The sequence below is a fragment of the Macaca thibetana genome, chromosome 16, assembly GCF_024542745.1.
Source record: "Macaca thibetana thibetana isolate TM-01 chromosome 16, ASM2454274v1, whole genome shotgun sequence".
NCBI classification, from domain to species: Eukaryota; Metazoa; Chordata; class Mammalia; order Primates; family Cercopithecidae; genus Macaca; species Macaca thibetana.
Genome location: NC_065593.1, coordinates 55244828 through 55261640, shown reverse-complemented (window position 1 = coordinate 55261640; position 16813 = coordinate 55244828). Strand labels below are relative to the sequence as shown.

General features: G+C 52.1%; 2 protein-coding genes across 3 annotated transcripts in view; both read left to right on the top strand.

The window, feature by feature from the left end:
* Positions 1 to 10607, top strand: part of WNT9B (Wnt family member 9B) — a 36932-nt gene extending 26325 nt beyond the window's left edge. Inside the window, exons 4-5 of one of the 2 annotated variants that reach the window (XM_050763729.1) lie at positions 94 to 397; positions 8878 to 10607. In XM_050763729.1, coding sequence (XP_050619686.1) covers positions 94 to 397; positions 8878 to 8963 — 390 coding nt within the window. In that variant the 3' untranslated portion in view covers positions 8964 to 10607. Of the gene's footprint in view, positions 1 to 93; positions 4405 to 8877 lie in introns of those variants that run through there. The other variant, XM_050763727.1, reaches the window with a different exon arrangement.
* Positions 1 to 16813, top strand: part of GOSR2 (golgi SNAP receptor complex member 2) — a 151348-nt gene that overhangs the window by 86961 nt on the left and 47574 nt on the right. The gene's annotated exons all lie outside the window — the stretch shown is intronic.

The window sequence follows — 16813 nt, the reverse complement described above, 5'->3', positions numbered from 1 at the left end:
GCCGCTGCCTTGCTGGGGTTGGTGCTCTAGGGGCAGGCTCTGGCTGCTGGGCCCAGGCCTCTGACCACACCTCTTTTCTGCCTCCCCCCACAGGCTGTGAAGAGTGGCCTCAGGACGACGTGTAAGTGCCACGGCGTGTCAGGCTCCTGTGCCGTGCGCACCTGCTGGAAGCAGCTCTCCCCGTTCCGTGAGACGGGCCAGGTGCTGAAACTGCGCTATGACTCGGCTGTCAAGGTGTCCAGTGCCACCAATGAGGCCTTGGGCCGCCTAGAGCTGTGGGCCCCTTCCAGGCAGGGCAGCCCCACCAAAGGCCTGGCCCCAAGGTCTGGGGACCTGGTCTACATGGAGGACTCGCCCAGCTTCTGCCGGCCCAGCAAGTACTCGCCTGGCACGGCAGGTAGGGTGTGCTCCCGGGAGGCCAGCTGCAGCAGCCTGTGCTGCGGGCGGGGCTATGACACCCAGAGCCGCCTGGTGGCCTTCTCCTGCCACTGCCAGGTGCAGTGGTGCTGCTACGTGGAGTGCCAGCAATGTGTGCAGGAGGAGCTTGTGTACACCTGCAAGCACTAGGCCTACTGCCCAGCAAGCCAGTCTGGCACTGCCAGGACCTCCCGTGGCACCCTTCCAGCTGCCCAGCCGGCCTGCTGGGCAGGCAGTCATCACATACGTGCATAAACCGGCATGTGTGCCAATGCACACAAGTGTGCCGCTCACCACCATTCCTTGGCCAGCCTTTTGCCTCCCTTGATACTCAACAAAGAGAAGCAAAGCCTCATCCCTGAACCCAAGCGTCTCCAACCTTGTTGAGGACTTGGAGAGGAGGGCAGAGTGAGAAAGATGTGGAGGGAAATAAGGGAGACCAAGAGCACACCAGGACTGAAGTTTTGGAGGGGAGAGAGGGGCTATTCCATCTTGCTTCCTGGGATGAATGGCTTGGAGCCAGCATGTTCTTGGAAGGTGAACTGCTGGGCTGGGAATGCCAAGGCAGGCAGTGCCAGCTGGAAGTGAAGGTGGGATCCTGGCTGGGATGGGCCAGTTGGGTCCTGTGGCCCCGCTCAGGTGCAGTGAGCTCCAGGTGTCACACACCTCCACCACTCCCCTGGTTTTGCTGTGCCAGAGATGGGGAGAAAGCCCAAGCAGTAGAAGCCATCCATTCAGAGAAAGGAGAGCTTTCTGCGCTTGAGTGAACCCAAGTGAGATCTGTGTCCTGGAGCCCTGTGTCCTTGTTTTGGCTTTTCAAATATGCCTCGCCTGAGGCCTTATTCTTGTCTTGAGAGCTGGGTTATGCACACTCACCCAGATGTGCTCAAAATGACCACCAGTGCAGGTAAGGCAGGTGGGAGAATCAGTCACCAAGGCGGGACTCAGTGAGTGACCTGAGGTTGAACAGGGAGACAGTGGCCCCTCCCTGTGTTCCTTCCTGGTCAAAGGAATCTTTACTCCCAACCCAGAGGAGGAGGGCGACAGCTTCCTGGTGCCTGGCAGTGACGTGGCACGCTCAGTTTCTCAGCTGGCTCTTGAGACAGCTTTGGTGACTTCCTGTGGCTGGGGCCTGCCTGGTCTGTGATGCCGCCACACCAGCTGAGTTCACAATACTGAAGACCAGCAGGCTCAGGAGCTATGACTTGAAGTTACATTTCTATTCTTGCGGCTGCTCATCTAATTGAGGCTTTTGCCCTGGCTGGGGTTATAGGTGCTTGAGTCCTTGCTAAGCCTGGCTCCTGGGTAGCCTCCTTCAGTGCCTAATGGCCTCTCACTCGGCCCTCACTTTGGCTCTTACTTGAGGAGACGTGACTTTGATCATTTCCTCAGATCCTGTGGACATTTTCAGCAACACCTGCCAAGGCCCTCTGTGAGAGGAGGAGAGACTGGCACCTCCGCACAGGCACACATGGATGCACAGCCCCTGAACCAAACTGGGGGTTCCTGTTGCACACGCCTCTCTGGTTCAGGATGAAGACCTTGCAGGGGTCACCTTGCTGGAGGCGTTGTACTTCCCCAGAGTGGGGCCCGATGCCAGCCAGGAGGAAGTGACTTCTTTCGGGAAGCCCTTGGCCACTTTGCTGGCCCTGCCACGCCCCTCTGTCAGCTTCCTTTCTCCCTAAACCTAGAATTGCTGACCCTTCACCGACACAGGAAACTTCAGAATCAGCTGAATGCTCAGAAACCTCTCCTGTGCCAGCTCCAGGACAAAGGCCCACACCCTGGGCCCCGGCCAACTCCCTGAGACCTCCAAGGGCGAGGAGGAGCTGCCCAGTCTCCAGTGGATCAGGGCAGTCTGGTGGATGCTGGAAGGATTTTCGACTGCAGAGGCTCAGCCGAGAAGCCAAACTGACCTGCGCCCCTCTCGTTAAAATGACGTTGCTGACCCAAGCACCTGGCCCACACCTTGGCAGACGGAAAACGGGGAGAGGGCTGGTTCTCTTGTTTCTTCCGCTTTCCCACAGCATGGAGAGACTTTCTCTGCCTTCCCAATGCATCTTGCTCCTCTGAGACCCCAACTCTGCCTCCACCCAGGCTCGGTGCTGGGCATAAGGCAGCAGGGACCTCACTGGCAGAACAGGGGGCCTGGGAGCAACTTGGGGGCCAGAGCACCCTGATCCACCAACACGCCACCCACATTCTGACTTCATGACTGGCAGTGCCAGGGTCACGGGAGGGCAAAGGGCAGGCTCTAAGGCATCTAGGCAGTGGCTGGCTGCTGACATGGACACCCCAAGTCAATGGCACAGTGCAGGTTCTGAGGGCTCCTTGGCTTGTGGGGTCTTCTCTGTCTGTCTCTCTCCCTCTCTTCTTCCTTGCTCTCATCCCTTTCTTTTCCAGTTACCCCTAAAGACCCACCTCGGCCCTCTTGGGGCCCCTGGGGACTAGAGTGACCACTGACCCCTCATTCTACAGCTTTAAGGGAAATGCTCACAGGGTATTTTTGTCTACCTCAAATATATAGTTTTTAGAGCAAAGGAGAATAATTTATGTAGCTAAGATATATGAGAAAGTATTTATATTATTTATATAGTTGCTATATTTCATGGACAGCACAGCTGGGGTTTGTGTGTTTTCCCAGAAACCCTCTGGGGAGATACAGCCTGACCTGACTGGGTCCCCCACTGAGCAGGAGGCCAGGTGGCCGGGAAGGAGGTCGAGCCTGTATCCCATGACTGGGTCTGTCTCAGAGCTGGTGAGCACATGTCCCCTCTGTGACGAGCCCTGGTGGGCTCCATCCAGACCCTCCTTGTGATGTTTTTATAGATTTTCTGCTCTTCTGGGTCCAGGCCCCCTTCTTCTGCTCTGGCAAAAGTGTCTTGCTCATAATAATAATGACAACTAGAATGCCCACACCTGGCATTTGTAAAGCACTTTGCTGTTCAGAAACAAAAACTTTTACCCCTTTCATCTCACTTGATGTCTCCGTTATCTCTGTGAGGTAGGTGGGGCCACATTACCGTGGCCATTTTGTAGATGAGGCCCAGAGACGGAGAGCTGTGCTCAAAGTCACAATGAAGAGACTTGTTCAGTGATTATTTACGGAACGTCTCCATAGACCAGGCGCTGTGGGCTGACTTCTCCGAGCCCAGGAGTCCCAAAGCCTGGATACCACTGTGAGTCCAAGAACTCAGGGAAGCAGTTCCTTCCCGGGCTGTGATCCCGGCCTTTCGGATCTGGATGGCATGTTGGCACTTCCTCCAAGTGGCGTCCCATGTCTCGGGGCTGAGGCTGCCTGAGAAGGTTGGAGAGACCAGAACCCCACGGAGGCCACTCCAAGGGGTCCTTCTGCCCACATCGCCCATGAAGGTTGGGCTACACCACCGGGCCCCTCCCAACCTACAGATGAAATTTGTGTGCTCTCATTTGTGTTTTGCTTGTAAAAATTCATTGCTTTCCACTGGATTTCTGGCTACTTGAGCAAAAGTCAGCTGCACTGGCAGACTGGGCCTGCATTTCCTCCTGGCCACAGGCAGCTAGGGCGAGGGAGCCTGTTAGACAGGATGCCCCAAGTGCCCCATCGCTCATGGATGCTCCTGCCTGCCTCTCAAGAGCACATAGTCCTGTCCCCTGGTCTAGATAAGCCCAGCTTTCCTGGTACCCTTCATCCCCGGCAGACAGACCGCCCTGTGCCAACCCTGGAGATTACTTGCTTTTGAACCTTTCCTTTCTCAAAAACCATGAACTTCCAATGCTTTTTGTCTCAGGACACTTTAGAATAACAATGGAAACCATCACTTATTGAGCGCCCCGTATGTCCATTTATTCAACCAACGATTATTTAAGGATCTCTTATTGAGTGCCAGGCAGCATCCCGGGTGCTTGGTACAGCAAGGAACAGGACCAAGTCTCTGCCTCATGGGGCTGACATCCTAGTGGGTGAGAAAGACAATAAACCAATAAATGACATGCCAGTTATTTGCATTGACTTTGTCTCAATTTATTGCAATAACTTTGCACACTGGACATGTTCCCTGTAATGGAGAAGGAAATGGAGGTTGTGAGATGAGAAGCCTCCTCATTGCAACTGGCAGGCAGTGGGGCCAGGATTGGAACACAGATCTCCCAGCCTCCAAAGTATGGGATTTTTCCTCTGTACACTGGTATAGGTCGGGCAGGGATGGATCGCCCCATTTTATGGATTCTGGGTAAACTGAGGCCTAGAGGAAGGAAGTAATCCATCCTGGATTACACACCAACTCAGACCAGAGCCTGGGTCCTTCCTGGAGGTGATAAGCGTTTCCGGAGCCCTCATGCTATGGCAAGCAGCGTGGGTCAGGGTGGGGTGGGATGAAGCCAAGCAGGGGCCTTCAGGGACCTACAGTCTAACAGGAGAAATGAGAAGCACAGCCATGCAGTGGTTTGGGTCATTTACACATGAACCCTGTGTCCCATTTCTGGCCACAGTGCCTTCCCAACATGCTTTGGGAGGCCTCACCCATCAGGATCCTCCTGGCGGTCTGAGGGGAGAGGAGGCGTCTTTCTGAGCCAAGCACAACAGAGTGTGCCTGTCTCCTGGCTCAGGCCTGCCCTGCCCCAGTTCTTCAGCCCTGCTGGGGTCCACATTGCCTTACCTGGCTCCCCAGGGCGGAAGGCAGTCCAGCTTGCAGGGGCCTACATTTCCACTAGCATCCCTGTCCTAACATGCTCCTTCTACCCAGTGTTCCTGGGCCCGGAGACCAGCTGGCTCTGAGTAATGACAGACACGTCCGCATGCAGCAGCAGGCTCCAGTTTATCAAGGGATTTCTCATCTGTTTCCTCTCTTGAATCTCACAAGCTGGACACCCCTCTTCTTTTTTTACAGATAGGGGAATTGAGACACAAAATGGTTAAGTGACTTACCAAAGGCTACATTGCTAACAAGTGGATCCAGGCCTTTTGCCTCCAAACCCCATATTCTTTCTACCATACACCATCCTCACCTCCTCTTGTCCCCATCTGAGCCTTACTTTGTTCCTACTCATAAACTGGTTCCCAAACAGGCCCGCAGACCTCTCCACCTCCAGCTGCTCAGTGCCACCATCTTCCAGGAGAACCAGGGCTTGTGGAGACAATCACTAGGTGGGTACCCTACCCACAATATCCCCTTCCTTTAAAAACAGCCACATGTGCTATCTCTCTTTGCATATGCAATATTTATCTTGTTGAATCATTTGTGAGACCTTTGCAGACACCGAGATACTTACATACTTTATCATGTATCTCCTAAGGACGAGAACATTCTCCGACAGAACCACAAGGCCATCACCACATCTAAGAGCTGTAACATTGACACAAATTCTCTACTACATAGTCCACATTCAGACTTCCCCAATTGTCTCTCAAAATGTCCTTTATAACATTATTTTCTGGCCAGGTGCAGTTCATATCCATAATCCCAGCAATTGGAGAGGCCGAGGCAGGAAGATCACTTGAGCCCAGGAGTTTGAGGCTTTGGTGAGCTGTGATTGCACTACTGCCTTCCCACCTGAGTGACAGAGCGAGACCCTGTCTCTAAAAAATTAAAATTAAAAACATTTTAAAACATGTTTTCCTGGCCCAGGATCTACTCAAGAATTGCACATTGTTGTTATGTCTCTCCACCTCCCTGTAATCTAGAAAAATCCCCTGCTTTCTTTGCTTTCATAATAGTGATAGTTTGAAGAGTTCAGGCTGCACGTCTCATAGAACACCTCTCAACTGAGATTTGCCTGATCGTTTCCTTATACTTGGATTCAGGTTAAACATTTTGGTAAGAAGCTGCTTGGTTGGTGTGTATCCTATTCTGTGAATGCTGTTAGGAGCCACAGGATGTTTCACTCTGTCGCCCAGGCTGGAGTGCAGTGGCGCAATCTCGGCTCACTGCAACCTCCACCTCCTGGGTTCAAGCGATTCTCCTGCCTCAGCCTCTAGAGTAGCTGGGATTACAGGCTCACCCATGATGGGGATGGGGACATTCTGGAGGAGAGGCACTGGGGGGAAGCATCCTATATGCCTGCCCCCACCCTCCCCATTTCTTTCCCATTCTTGACTTCACCCCATCTCTCACCAGTTCCTTCTTGCAGCCGATCATGCAGCAGACACTGATTGGTGGCCTACGGTGCACGAGGCACATGACGGGGTCCTAGACGCCATGGTAATGAGACTAGGTCCAGCCTTCAGGGAGGTCCCAGACAAGGGGAGAGACAAACAAATAGATGGCTGGCATGCACGGTGTCCAGAACTCCAGTAGCTGGCTCTGTGCAGGCTCCACTCCACACAGGCACTCCTGTGCGGGCCATTTCCTCACATTCCCCTCTGGGCAACCCCAGAGGTCCCCAGGGGTCCATACAACCATGAGCCCCATTTTTTTTTTTTTTTTTTTGAGACGGAGTCTCCCTCTGTCTTCCAGGCTGGAGTGCAGTGGCATGATCTCGGCCCACTGCAAGCTCTGCCTCCTGGGTTCACGCCATTCTCCTGCCTCAGCCTCCCAAGTAGCTGGGACTACAGGTGCCTGCCACCACGCCCGGCTAATTTTGTTTTTGTATTTTTAGTAGAGACAGGGTTTCGCCGTGTTAGCCGGGATGGTCTTGATCTCCTGACCCCGTGATCCGCCCACCTCGGCCTCCCAAAGCGCTGGGATTACAGGCATGAGCCACTATGCCCAGCATTGTTTTTTTTTGTTGTTGTTTTTGTTTTTTTGAGATGGAGTCTTGCTTTTGTCACTCAGGCTGGAGTGCAGTGGCATGACCTTGGCTCACTACAACCTCCGCCTCCCGGGTTCAAGTGATTCTCCTGCCTCAGCCTCTAGAGTAGCTGTGATTACAGGCGCCCGCCACCACGCCTGGCCTTATTTTTGTATTTTTAGTAGAGACAGGGTTTCACCATGTTGGCCAGGCTGGTCTCGAACTCCTGACCTCAGGTGATCAACCCACCTTAGCCTTCCAAAGTGCTGGGATTACAGGTATGAGCCACTGCGCCTGGCCTATGATCCCCATTTTATAGATGAGGAAACTAAAGCTCAGAGAGGCTCCCTGGCCACGCAGTAAGTAGCAGGGCTGGAAATGAAACAGCTTCGTCACTGTCTCTTCCGGGGAGGGCAGGGCATGGCCTGGGGACAGACAGAAGGGGTATGAGGGAGTTGCAAGGATTCAGGGTGACTGGTGGCATCTTCTAATCCTGCTGCTTGGTCCTCCTTGTCTTCTCCTCTCTCTCTTTCTCCCCACCCTGCATACCTGTGGAGAGGAGGCTGATGCCTCTTGCGCGTCTTATCCCCCCACTCCCATCCCTCCTCAAGTCCCCAGGGGCTGTGGGGCCCACATTCCTCGCTGGCTCTCTTGGGCCCATTAGTGTGTTTATGCTGGAGCTGTCTCAGGGGAGCTGAGCCCCTACCCCTGCCCCACCGTCCTCCCGCCATGGAGAGTGGGCAGTGGAGTGGTGGAGGCCGGGCAGAGGCGCGGGAGAACCTGACTCAGCGTCCGAATTCCTGCCCCCACGTCTCAACAAGTCCAGGGTGGCCAGAAGCCTGGGGAGCAACGATAGCCCCCCGGACCCCCACCTCTTCCCACAAAGCCCCTCCAGAGCCTGACAGGCTCTAATCTCAGCTGTCTTCATGCAGCCAGCCCTCCGAGCCCGGGGTCACCTGACGCCGACACATTTTAATTCAGAAGCTGATTTCTGCTTGTTGGCAACATGTCATTTCTGAAATTGCTTTCTCTGCCCAGAGGCGGGAGATGTCAGAGCTGTGCAGGTGTTGCAGTGGTGCCGCCCCCGCCCCACACCCAGCCCCCTCCCCAAGTTCAGGAAGGATTAAGGGGCGTGAGGGGGCACACAGGAGATCCTCAAGCTCTGCTTCTCATGTTTCCCCAAGGGCTGGGGGCCAGGGATGGGGGATGCCTGGAATGGCCTCTGCTTTCCTTTCCAGGCTGATGACAGAGGCCCAGGGTTTGGTAAATGGAGTTGCTGCTCTGCCAGTACTGACAACAGCCACAGTAGTTGTTTTGCGCAGGCTGCATACAGGTACCAAGTGCTCTGCAGAGCACCTCTCACGTGCATTGTTGTATTCGAATCTTATGACAACCCTCCAATTTGGTGTCATCCCTCCTTTGCAGCTGAGAAAACTGGGGCTCAGAGAGGTTCGATCACTTACCTGAGGTCACACAGCAAGTATGTGGCAGGGCCAGTGTTCAGACCCAGGGAAGGCAACAGCTGGACTGGGATTGGGAGGTCTGGGAAGGGAAGGGAGAGGCCGTGGAGCTGGGAGGACTATGGCCTGGCTTCTCCTATATTTGCTTCCTGACTTGGTTCAAATATCTCCAGTGAAATTTGTGAACTCCCCCAACTTCCCAACTCCTGCAACCCATCAAATAGTTATTTGCTCCCTCTTTTATATTTCCTTAGCTTTTTATTTTAGATGAAGTCTTGTTCTTGTTGCGCAGGCTGGAGTGCAGTGGCAAGATCTCGGCTCACCGCAACCTCCACCTCCCGGATTCGAGCGATTCTCCTGTCTCAGCCGCCTGAGTAGCTGGGATTACAGGCATGCGCCACCACACCTGGCTAATTTTGTATTTTCGGCTAATTTTATATTTTTAGTAGAGATGGGGTTTCTCCATGTTGGTCAGGCCGGTCTCGAACTCCTGACCTCAGGTGATCCACCTGTCTCGGCCTCCCAAAGTGCTGGTGTGATTACTGGTGTGAACCACTGCGCCTGGCCAGCATTTGTTTTTGTTTTTGTTTTTTTTTCTGAGACAGAGTCTCGGTCTGTCACCCAGGCTGGAGTGCACTGGCGTGATCTCTGCTCACTGCCACCTCCACCTCCCAGGTTCAAGCGACTCTCTTGGCTCAGCCTCCCAAGTAACTGGGACAACAGGCGTGCACCACCACGCCCAGCTAATTTTTGTATTTTCAGTAGAGATGGGTTTTCACCATGTTGGCCAGGCTGGTCTCAAATTCCTGGTCTCAAGTGATCCGCCGGCCTCAGCCTCCCAGGGGTGCTGGGATTACAGGTGTGAGCCACCGTGCCTGGCCACCTTAGCATGTTGTGTATGTCTTGAGTGACAGTCATTTGTCAATATTGGCATCCTTTGTTTTATTGGATGAATGAATGAACAAATGAGTTTATAAATCTTGTTCTCCATATTGTTTACCCATTCTTATTTCTCTCACTGGCAGTGTCCTGCCATAGCAGGCTTCCTGGTGTAGATGGCACCACATCCCTCCCTGACACACGGGCTCCTTATTGCCCATGCTACCTACCCTTTTCTCTTCTCCCTTTCCTTCCCTTCATTCCCCCTGGCTTTCCCTTCCCAACTCTCAGAATCCCTGGCTGCCTCAACCACAAGAACAAAGCTGTGCAGAAGGCTGAACCTGGAGCTTCTGCAAGGTGAGGTGGGGAATGAGCTAACCCAGCTGGAAAGCAGCCTGCTGGTCCCTGGGAGAGACGGCGCTTGGGCCGACCCACCCTCCCCAAGGTGGTCCCCCCGTCTCAGCTCCACCCGCTTCCCCAGATGAACTTCTTTCTCTCCCTCCAGCACTTCAGAGGACACACAGCTGTGTGTACTTGACCCTGGGCCTGGGCTAGTGCTGGGGACATAGCCAGTCTGGCTGATATGGAGCCCAGGACAGAAAGCCATCCTCACCCACTTCATGCACTAGTTGCGTTGGTAACAAGCATTAACTTTATAACTATCCCATTTACTGCAGGCATCAACCTATATTAATTGGTGGGGGTGGAGGTTAAACTAGAGAAGACATCAAAGATGCATAGAATTATTGGGCCCCTTCCAATTATTCAGTAAGATTTGTAGGAGGCCATTAGTTTGTACTGTGCTCCTGTAATGGACCCAACAGACCAAACAAATATGGAGTCACTCATGCTAAATGCAATTAACTTAGGAGTATACTCCTAAGTTGCAAAAAGTTGTAACAAATCTCTGAGTTTTGGGGCAGTTACAGCAGCTGAGCATTTGTCAATGTAGGTGGCCAGGTGATTCAATTAAGGATGCTGAGCTATAACCAGTTAAGCTGTATCTACATCTCACTTCTGTTTTCTGTCCATAAATACTGCCTGATCATGTTGCTGGTTGGAGTTCTTTGAATATGCTGTGGTTCAGAGGGCTGCCCAATCCTAGAATCATGAATAAAAGCCATTTAAAATCTTTAAACAAAATTTGTTGTCATTTTGTCTTTTGACACCATTTTACAGGTGGGCAAAGTGAGGCCAGGTGAGCAACAGCATCTGTTTTTTTGTTGTTGTTTTTTGTTTTTTGTTTTTGAGACCGAGTCTCACTCTGTCGCCCAGGTTGGAGTGCAGTAGTGCGATCTCAGCTCACTGCAAACTGCATCTCCTGGGTTCAAGCAATTATCCTGCCTCAGACTCCCAAGTAGCTGGGGTTACAGGCATGCACCACTATACCTGGCTAATTTTTGTGTTTTTAGTAGAGATGGGGTTTCACCATGTTGCCCAGGCTGGTCTCGAACTTCTGGGCTCAAGCGATCCACCTGCTTTGGCCTCCCAAAGTGCTGTGATTACAGGCATGAGCCACGGCGCCTGGCCAGCAATAACATCCTTAACACAAAGTTGGAGTGGTGGTAAAATGAGGTCAGGATTGGGCAGGCACCAATGGGACTTTGGGAGTATAGCATTGCTCTATTTCCTGATAATTAATGAGGGATACTGTTTATGTTCCCATTTAAAAATAAGCCTGAAAAATTGAAATCAGGATCCATTTCACAGAGGATGGTCAAATGTCCAAGAAGAAGGGACGGGTGGTCATTAAAATTCAGATAAACAGAGTCCCCAGTGAGCACTGTCTTGGGAGTTAGAACTCCCAAGCAGGCAAAGTCACCTTTCTTCTCTGAGCCTCATTCATTAAAAAAAAATCTCCATATAGATATCTTTCTATAGAAATCTCTCAGAGAATGCCAGGTGTGGTGGTTCAAGCCTGTAATCCCAACACTTTGGGAGGCTGAGGCAGGTGGATCATCTGAGGTCAGGAGTTCGAGACCAGCTTGGCCAACATGGTGAAACCCCCGTCTCTACTAAATACAAAAAATTAGCTGGGCATGGTAGCATATGCCTGTAATACCAGACACTTGGGAGGCTGAGGCAGGAGAATCACTTGAACCCAGGAGGTGAAGGTTGCAGTGAGCCAAGATCACCCCACTGCACTCCAGCCTGGGCGACAGAGCAAGACTCCCTCTCCAAAAAAAAAAAAAGAAAGAAATCTCTCAGAGAGATAGATAACACATGTAGCACTCCTACTACGTGCCAGCCACTGTGCTGGACCCCAGGGATGAAGCAATTAGTGAGACAGGCAGAGTCCCTGCTCTTAAAGCACAGAAGACAGATAAACAAGTCATCATTATTCAATGTGATGAAACTGACAACCCTACTCACCCTGGGCAGCCAAACTCAGCGGCTGGGAACTGGAGATAGGCAGAGCAGGGAGACTTTTTACTCCATTTCTTGTTGTTTTTGAATTCTGAACCATGTGAATGTATTCTTGATCCAAAATAAATAAAAATAAAATGTGATGAGTTTTCACAAGTGGGACGTAGAGTGTGCTTATGGGAACATTAGCAGGGAGAAGGGATACTTAACTGGCCTAGGGGATGTCAGAGAAAGCTTCCCAGAGAAGTGAGAGCCCAGCTACAGCCTGAATCTTAGGGAGGTGTGGGTCAGGTGGGGAGTTGGAGGGAGAGGGATGCAGGTGTCAGTGGGAGTTTATTGTGCTGGGTGACAAACGCTAACCTTGCAGGTCACTGGGAGGATTAAAGGTGTCCCCAGAAAGTGCCTGGCACACAGGATGTGCTTACTGTATGGTAGCTATTATTATTCCTCAATTATGGTTGCTGTCATTGACAGAGGCTAGGGAGAGGGGACCCTAAGGCTGCCACTGACTCTACTGATATATTCCTGGGCCTCTGAAAGCCCTTGGTGACCGGAACTCCTAACACTGCTGCTGCATTTTACAGTTTACACTAATCCAATCCTGGGTACAGGAGGGCAGAGAGAAGTTTGAAGCTCAGGGTGGTCCAGTGAGGGGGGTTCTTGGCTCTTCTAGAATCAGCTCCCTGTCAAGCACAGGACCAAAACAACCCACACTGTCTGGTTTCTCATCTTATGTCACAGACCAAGAAATTTACCCATTTCTAGGAAGACCAAGAAATTTCCCCATGCCAGACCCAAGGCAGCAGCATACTGTTCATAGCAATGAAAACCAGTGTTTCCAAGCACCACTGATGCACCTGGTGCTGTGCAAAATGCTTTACTTGGATTTGATTAAATCCTTGACCTCACAACCACCCTACCACGAGCAAGCTACTGTAATCACTACCCCCATTTTACAGATGAAGAAACTGAGGCATGTAAAGGTTAAGTAACCTGCATGAGGTCGCATTGTCAAGCTTTGACTCCAGGTGCCTCTTAGCCCCTTCCTGACCCTAAAGCAGAGCTCTCATATCTAAAATTTCCTCTGCTTGCCTGCTCAGCTCTTCCCTGCAGCAGGAAGAGAACCATTTCTCCTGATTCTGCCCAGCCTACCAAGTACAACTCAATCTTTATTCGTGTCCTAGACTTAGAACCCGTGGTGGCATCAATATGATTTTGAAAATCTGATTTCCAGTGGGGGCAGATGGTCAGGAGTTGACTATATCTAGATGCAGGATGGGGAGGGAATGAAGCACTCACTCGGAGATGTCCCCTTCAGAATCAGGACCTCTGGGTGTGACTGCCTTAGCCAGGCAGGAAGTGCCTCCCTGGGCGTGGCAGGGGTGGCTCAGCACGTCTGACCCTCGGAGAGCTGTGGGGCCAGCTAACCACAGGCAAGCAGAGCTGGAGACCAAGTCCCCTCTGTCCTTTCTTGGAAGAACATGGAAGTCATGTATTAACCCATAGCTTCATCATGGCCTTAGTGGAGACCAGCCAGCTGTCAGGGGTCGTGGCCATCAGCCCCCGCTGGGATAAATGGACCTCTGAGTCCTAAAAGGCTAATTAAGACCTCTGACTTCTGTGTCCTTGGTCCCCCATCACCCATACCTGTGCTGTGATTATTAGAGTATGCCTTTTCTTCCCTCCCAACCCTGGATGGAGGGGTCCACACAGCCCTCCCTCACCCTCCTCGCCACAGACCCCAAGCACTTGTTCATTCTGAAAGTGTCAGTTGCATTTCATGGACTCCTAAGTGGGACCTTTGACTTTTGACCTCTAGAGGACAGAAGGCAGCTTCTACTAGCAACCAGACCCCAGCCTTGCGCGCAGGACTGACATTCTTTATCGATAGACCTCTCCATGCCTTTATTTCTATATCATCTGTAAAATGAGGATCGAGATACTAACACCTACGTTGCAAGGATCACATTCGTTAATACAAGTGCTTAGAACAGTGCCTGGCACATGGTCAGCTCTAAATAAACATTCTCTGCAATTACTATCATTACCATAAATATTATCCTAAGTAGCCCCTCCCATGTCACCATTTCAGCCCGGCGTGCATATCCACCCCTGAGGCTCTGCCTCATTCTTGGGTCTGCTCTATGTCTTTTTGTCCCTCGTCCCTCCTCCTCCTTGCTCCTCTTCCCTCCCTGCCAGTCCCCCACTGCTCCTGCAGTCTTGTGCCGACTAATCGTGCTGCTGTCAGTTCAGATTAGAGCCCATTACGTTCCTTCATCTCAGCTTAAAATTTTTGTGGTTTCCCAACTCTGCCTAAAGTGCTCCATGAGAGACAAGGGCTGCCCAGCTGGAGGGTGCGTCAGGAGGAAGAATTCGGGTCTGTGAGTCCCCTGGTGGGTTTTCCTCCTTCCTGCCAATTCGAGAAGAGGCTGGATGGTGGGGAGTGGGCAAAGGGGAGCAGTTCCTCCTGGACTTCCATCAGGAGCTCAGGCCCCGAGACCAGGGAGTGGGAGGTCTTGGCATCCCAGCATCACTGCCTCCGGGCAGACTCATACTGGTGTCGTGTGACAGCACTGCTCTGGGACCACGTTTTGGTCACTCCATTTGAGAGTTCCCAGGGCTGTGAAATTTTGCAACTGAGAGACTCCTGGCTTTCCTCCTTCCTGCCACTGTGCTCAGCCCTTGCCCTGGGGTCTATCTCCTTCAGCCACAGGCATGGCCTCTCTTTGGGATGGCATTATCCATAGTAACCCTTGGACCTTGTCACAAGCTTCCTTCCAAAGGCCCAAGCTCCAAGGATCTCACTGACCAGGGGGTCCCTCAGGAACCCTGGGCAAGGCTCTCAGGAAGAGACAAAAGCAGGAGCAAGAGGCACGGGTGGGGGTTGGATGCCAGGAAGGAAGGAAGCCAAGAACCATCCGTTTTAATGCTCATGTTCAGTGGGCCTGGCATTGAGCCAGGACTTTGCCCGCCTCATCCTGTTTCATTTCCATGACAGGCCCCGAGGTAGGTGCACCTATCACCCCTTGACAGTTGAGGAAACTGAGGCACAGAGAAATGAAGGGCTCTTGCCTGAGGGCCTTGCCCAAGGCTGGAAAGGGGAAGAGTAGGATTTTGAATTCAGGTTGCAAAGCACCTGATGGGGAGAGACAGGAGGGGGACCCCTGGCAGCCTCAGGGCTCTCTGGCTAGTCCCGGCCTCTAGAAAATTTGGTCCGGACCCCGAAATTCTGTGTCTGGGTCTTCCCTGTCCTGTGACTTGGGTATTACGTGTTGATAATCCTATTTAACCTTTGTGTAGCGCATTCCTATTTACAAAGCGTCTTCTGTGGCCGTTCGTTTTGAGCCTCACCATAGCCCACAGGGCAGGCAGGCGTGCCTTATCGTCCCCTTTTGCAGATGAGCAAACTGAGGCTCAGAGAGACGAAGCCTCTTGCCAAGGTCACAGATGGAAGATGCCTCAGCCAGAACCCAAAGCAAGGTCACCAGGGCCCAGCTGTGCAGTGAGGACACCGCACTCTGACCTCTGTGATGGATGGTAGGCGTTCCCCACACCATCTGCAGCGTCCTCAGTTGGGCCAAAAGCTGAGAGGCTTCCAGGGGGTACCCAGCCAGGGGCTCTCATGTGGGCCCCTCAAACCTTCCCCCTTCCAAGGCTATCACTTCAGCTGGGAGGATGTCAGTTTGTCTGTACAGAACACCAGGGAGAAAATGATCACCGCCATGAAATGCCTCCCGTTCCACCCGACCTGACAGCCTTCCAGCCGGAAACATCCCTGCATGTGGCCCAGTCTCATCCTCCCACTAGGTCTGGTCCTTCTTTATCCTCTGACCAGAGGACTTCCCTCTGCAGGGGCTTCATGAACCCTGGAACTTTCTTGGCTCCAGACTAAACAGTCCGTGTTTCCAGTGAATGTTAATGGCAGTCCTTAGAGTTTCCAAGTTCCTCCCTTTACTCTTCTTTTCTTTTCTTTCTTTTCTTTCTTTCTTTTTTTTTTTTAAATGGAGTCTTGCTCTGTCACCCAGCCTGGAGTGCAGTGGTGCAATCTCGGCTCAGTGCAACCTCCATCTCCTGGGTTCATGTGATTCTCCTGCCTCAGCTCTGGAGTAGCTGGGATTACAGGCACATGCCACCACGTCCAGCTAATTTTTGTATTTTTAGTAGAGAGGGGGTTTCACCATGTTGGCCAGACTGGTCTCGAACTCCTGACCTCAAGTGATCCACCTGCCTCAGCCTCCCCAAGTGCTGAGATTACAGGCGTGAACCACTGTGCCAGCCTCCTCCCTTTACCCTTGGTGGCTGGAAATGTCACACCCCTGCCTAAAAACCCCAGGTAAGTCCCTCAGCTCTTCCCCACCATCCAGCCCACCTTCCCAGACCCACACCTCCAATGCCCCTCAAGGTACACCACAGCCCCATCCCCTGAGCCGAATCATCTGTCTCTGAATGCCGACTACATGTTCCCTGCTCTGTGCCTTTGTATGTGCCAGTCCTACTGACAATGACTTTCCTGCCTTTGTCCATCCAACTCACTCCTGCTCAGCCTTGAAGACTCAAGCCGTAGAAAATGTCCAAACTCTACCCTGAATCACTTCCTCTTCTGAGCTTCCACCATCAGACTGTTTTTCCCTTTATGCCTGCACTAGCATTGTAGGTGTCTGTCCATCTGTCCATCTCTTTCTCTCCCCGCACTGGACTGTGAGCTTTCTATCAGCAAGAAGTGGCTCTCAGCCACCTCGATTCCTGAAAAAATTCTTGCCCTTCTTTCTTTCCTTCCTCCTCTCCTCTCTCCTTCAATAAATATTTAGACAGTCCTGCAAAGTGCCAGGCCAGGTACTGGGGGCTCAGGGATGGACAAAAAAAGACATGGTCCTAGTTTTCATGGATGTTCAATCTAGTGGCTGATGTACATCATCAAATATACATACAATTGATCAGAAGATTCATCACCACTGTGTAAGTGTCTGTTGAAGAACTGTAGA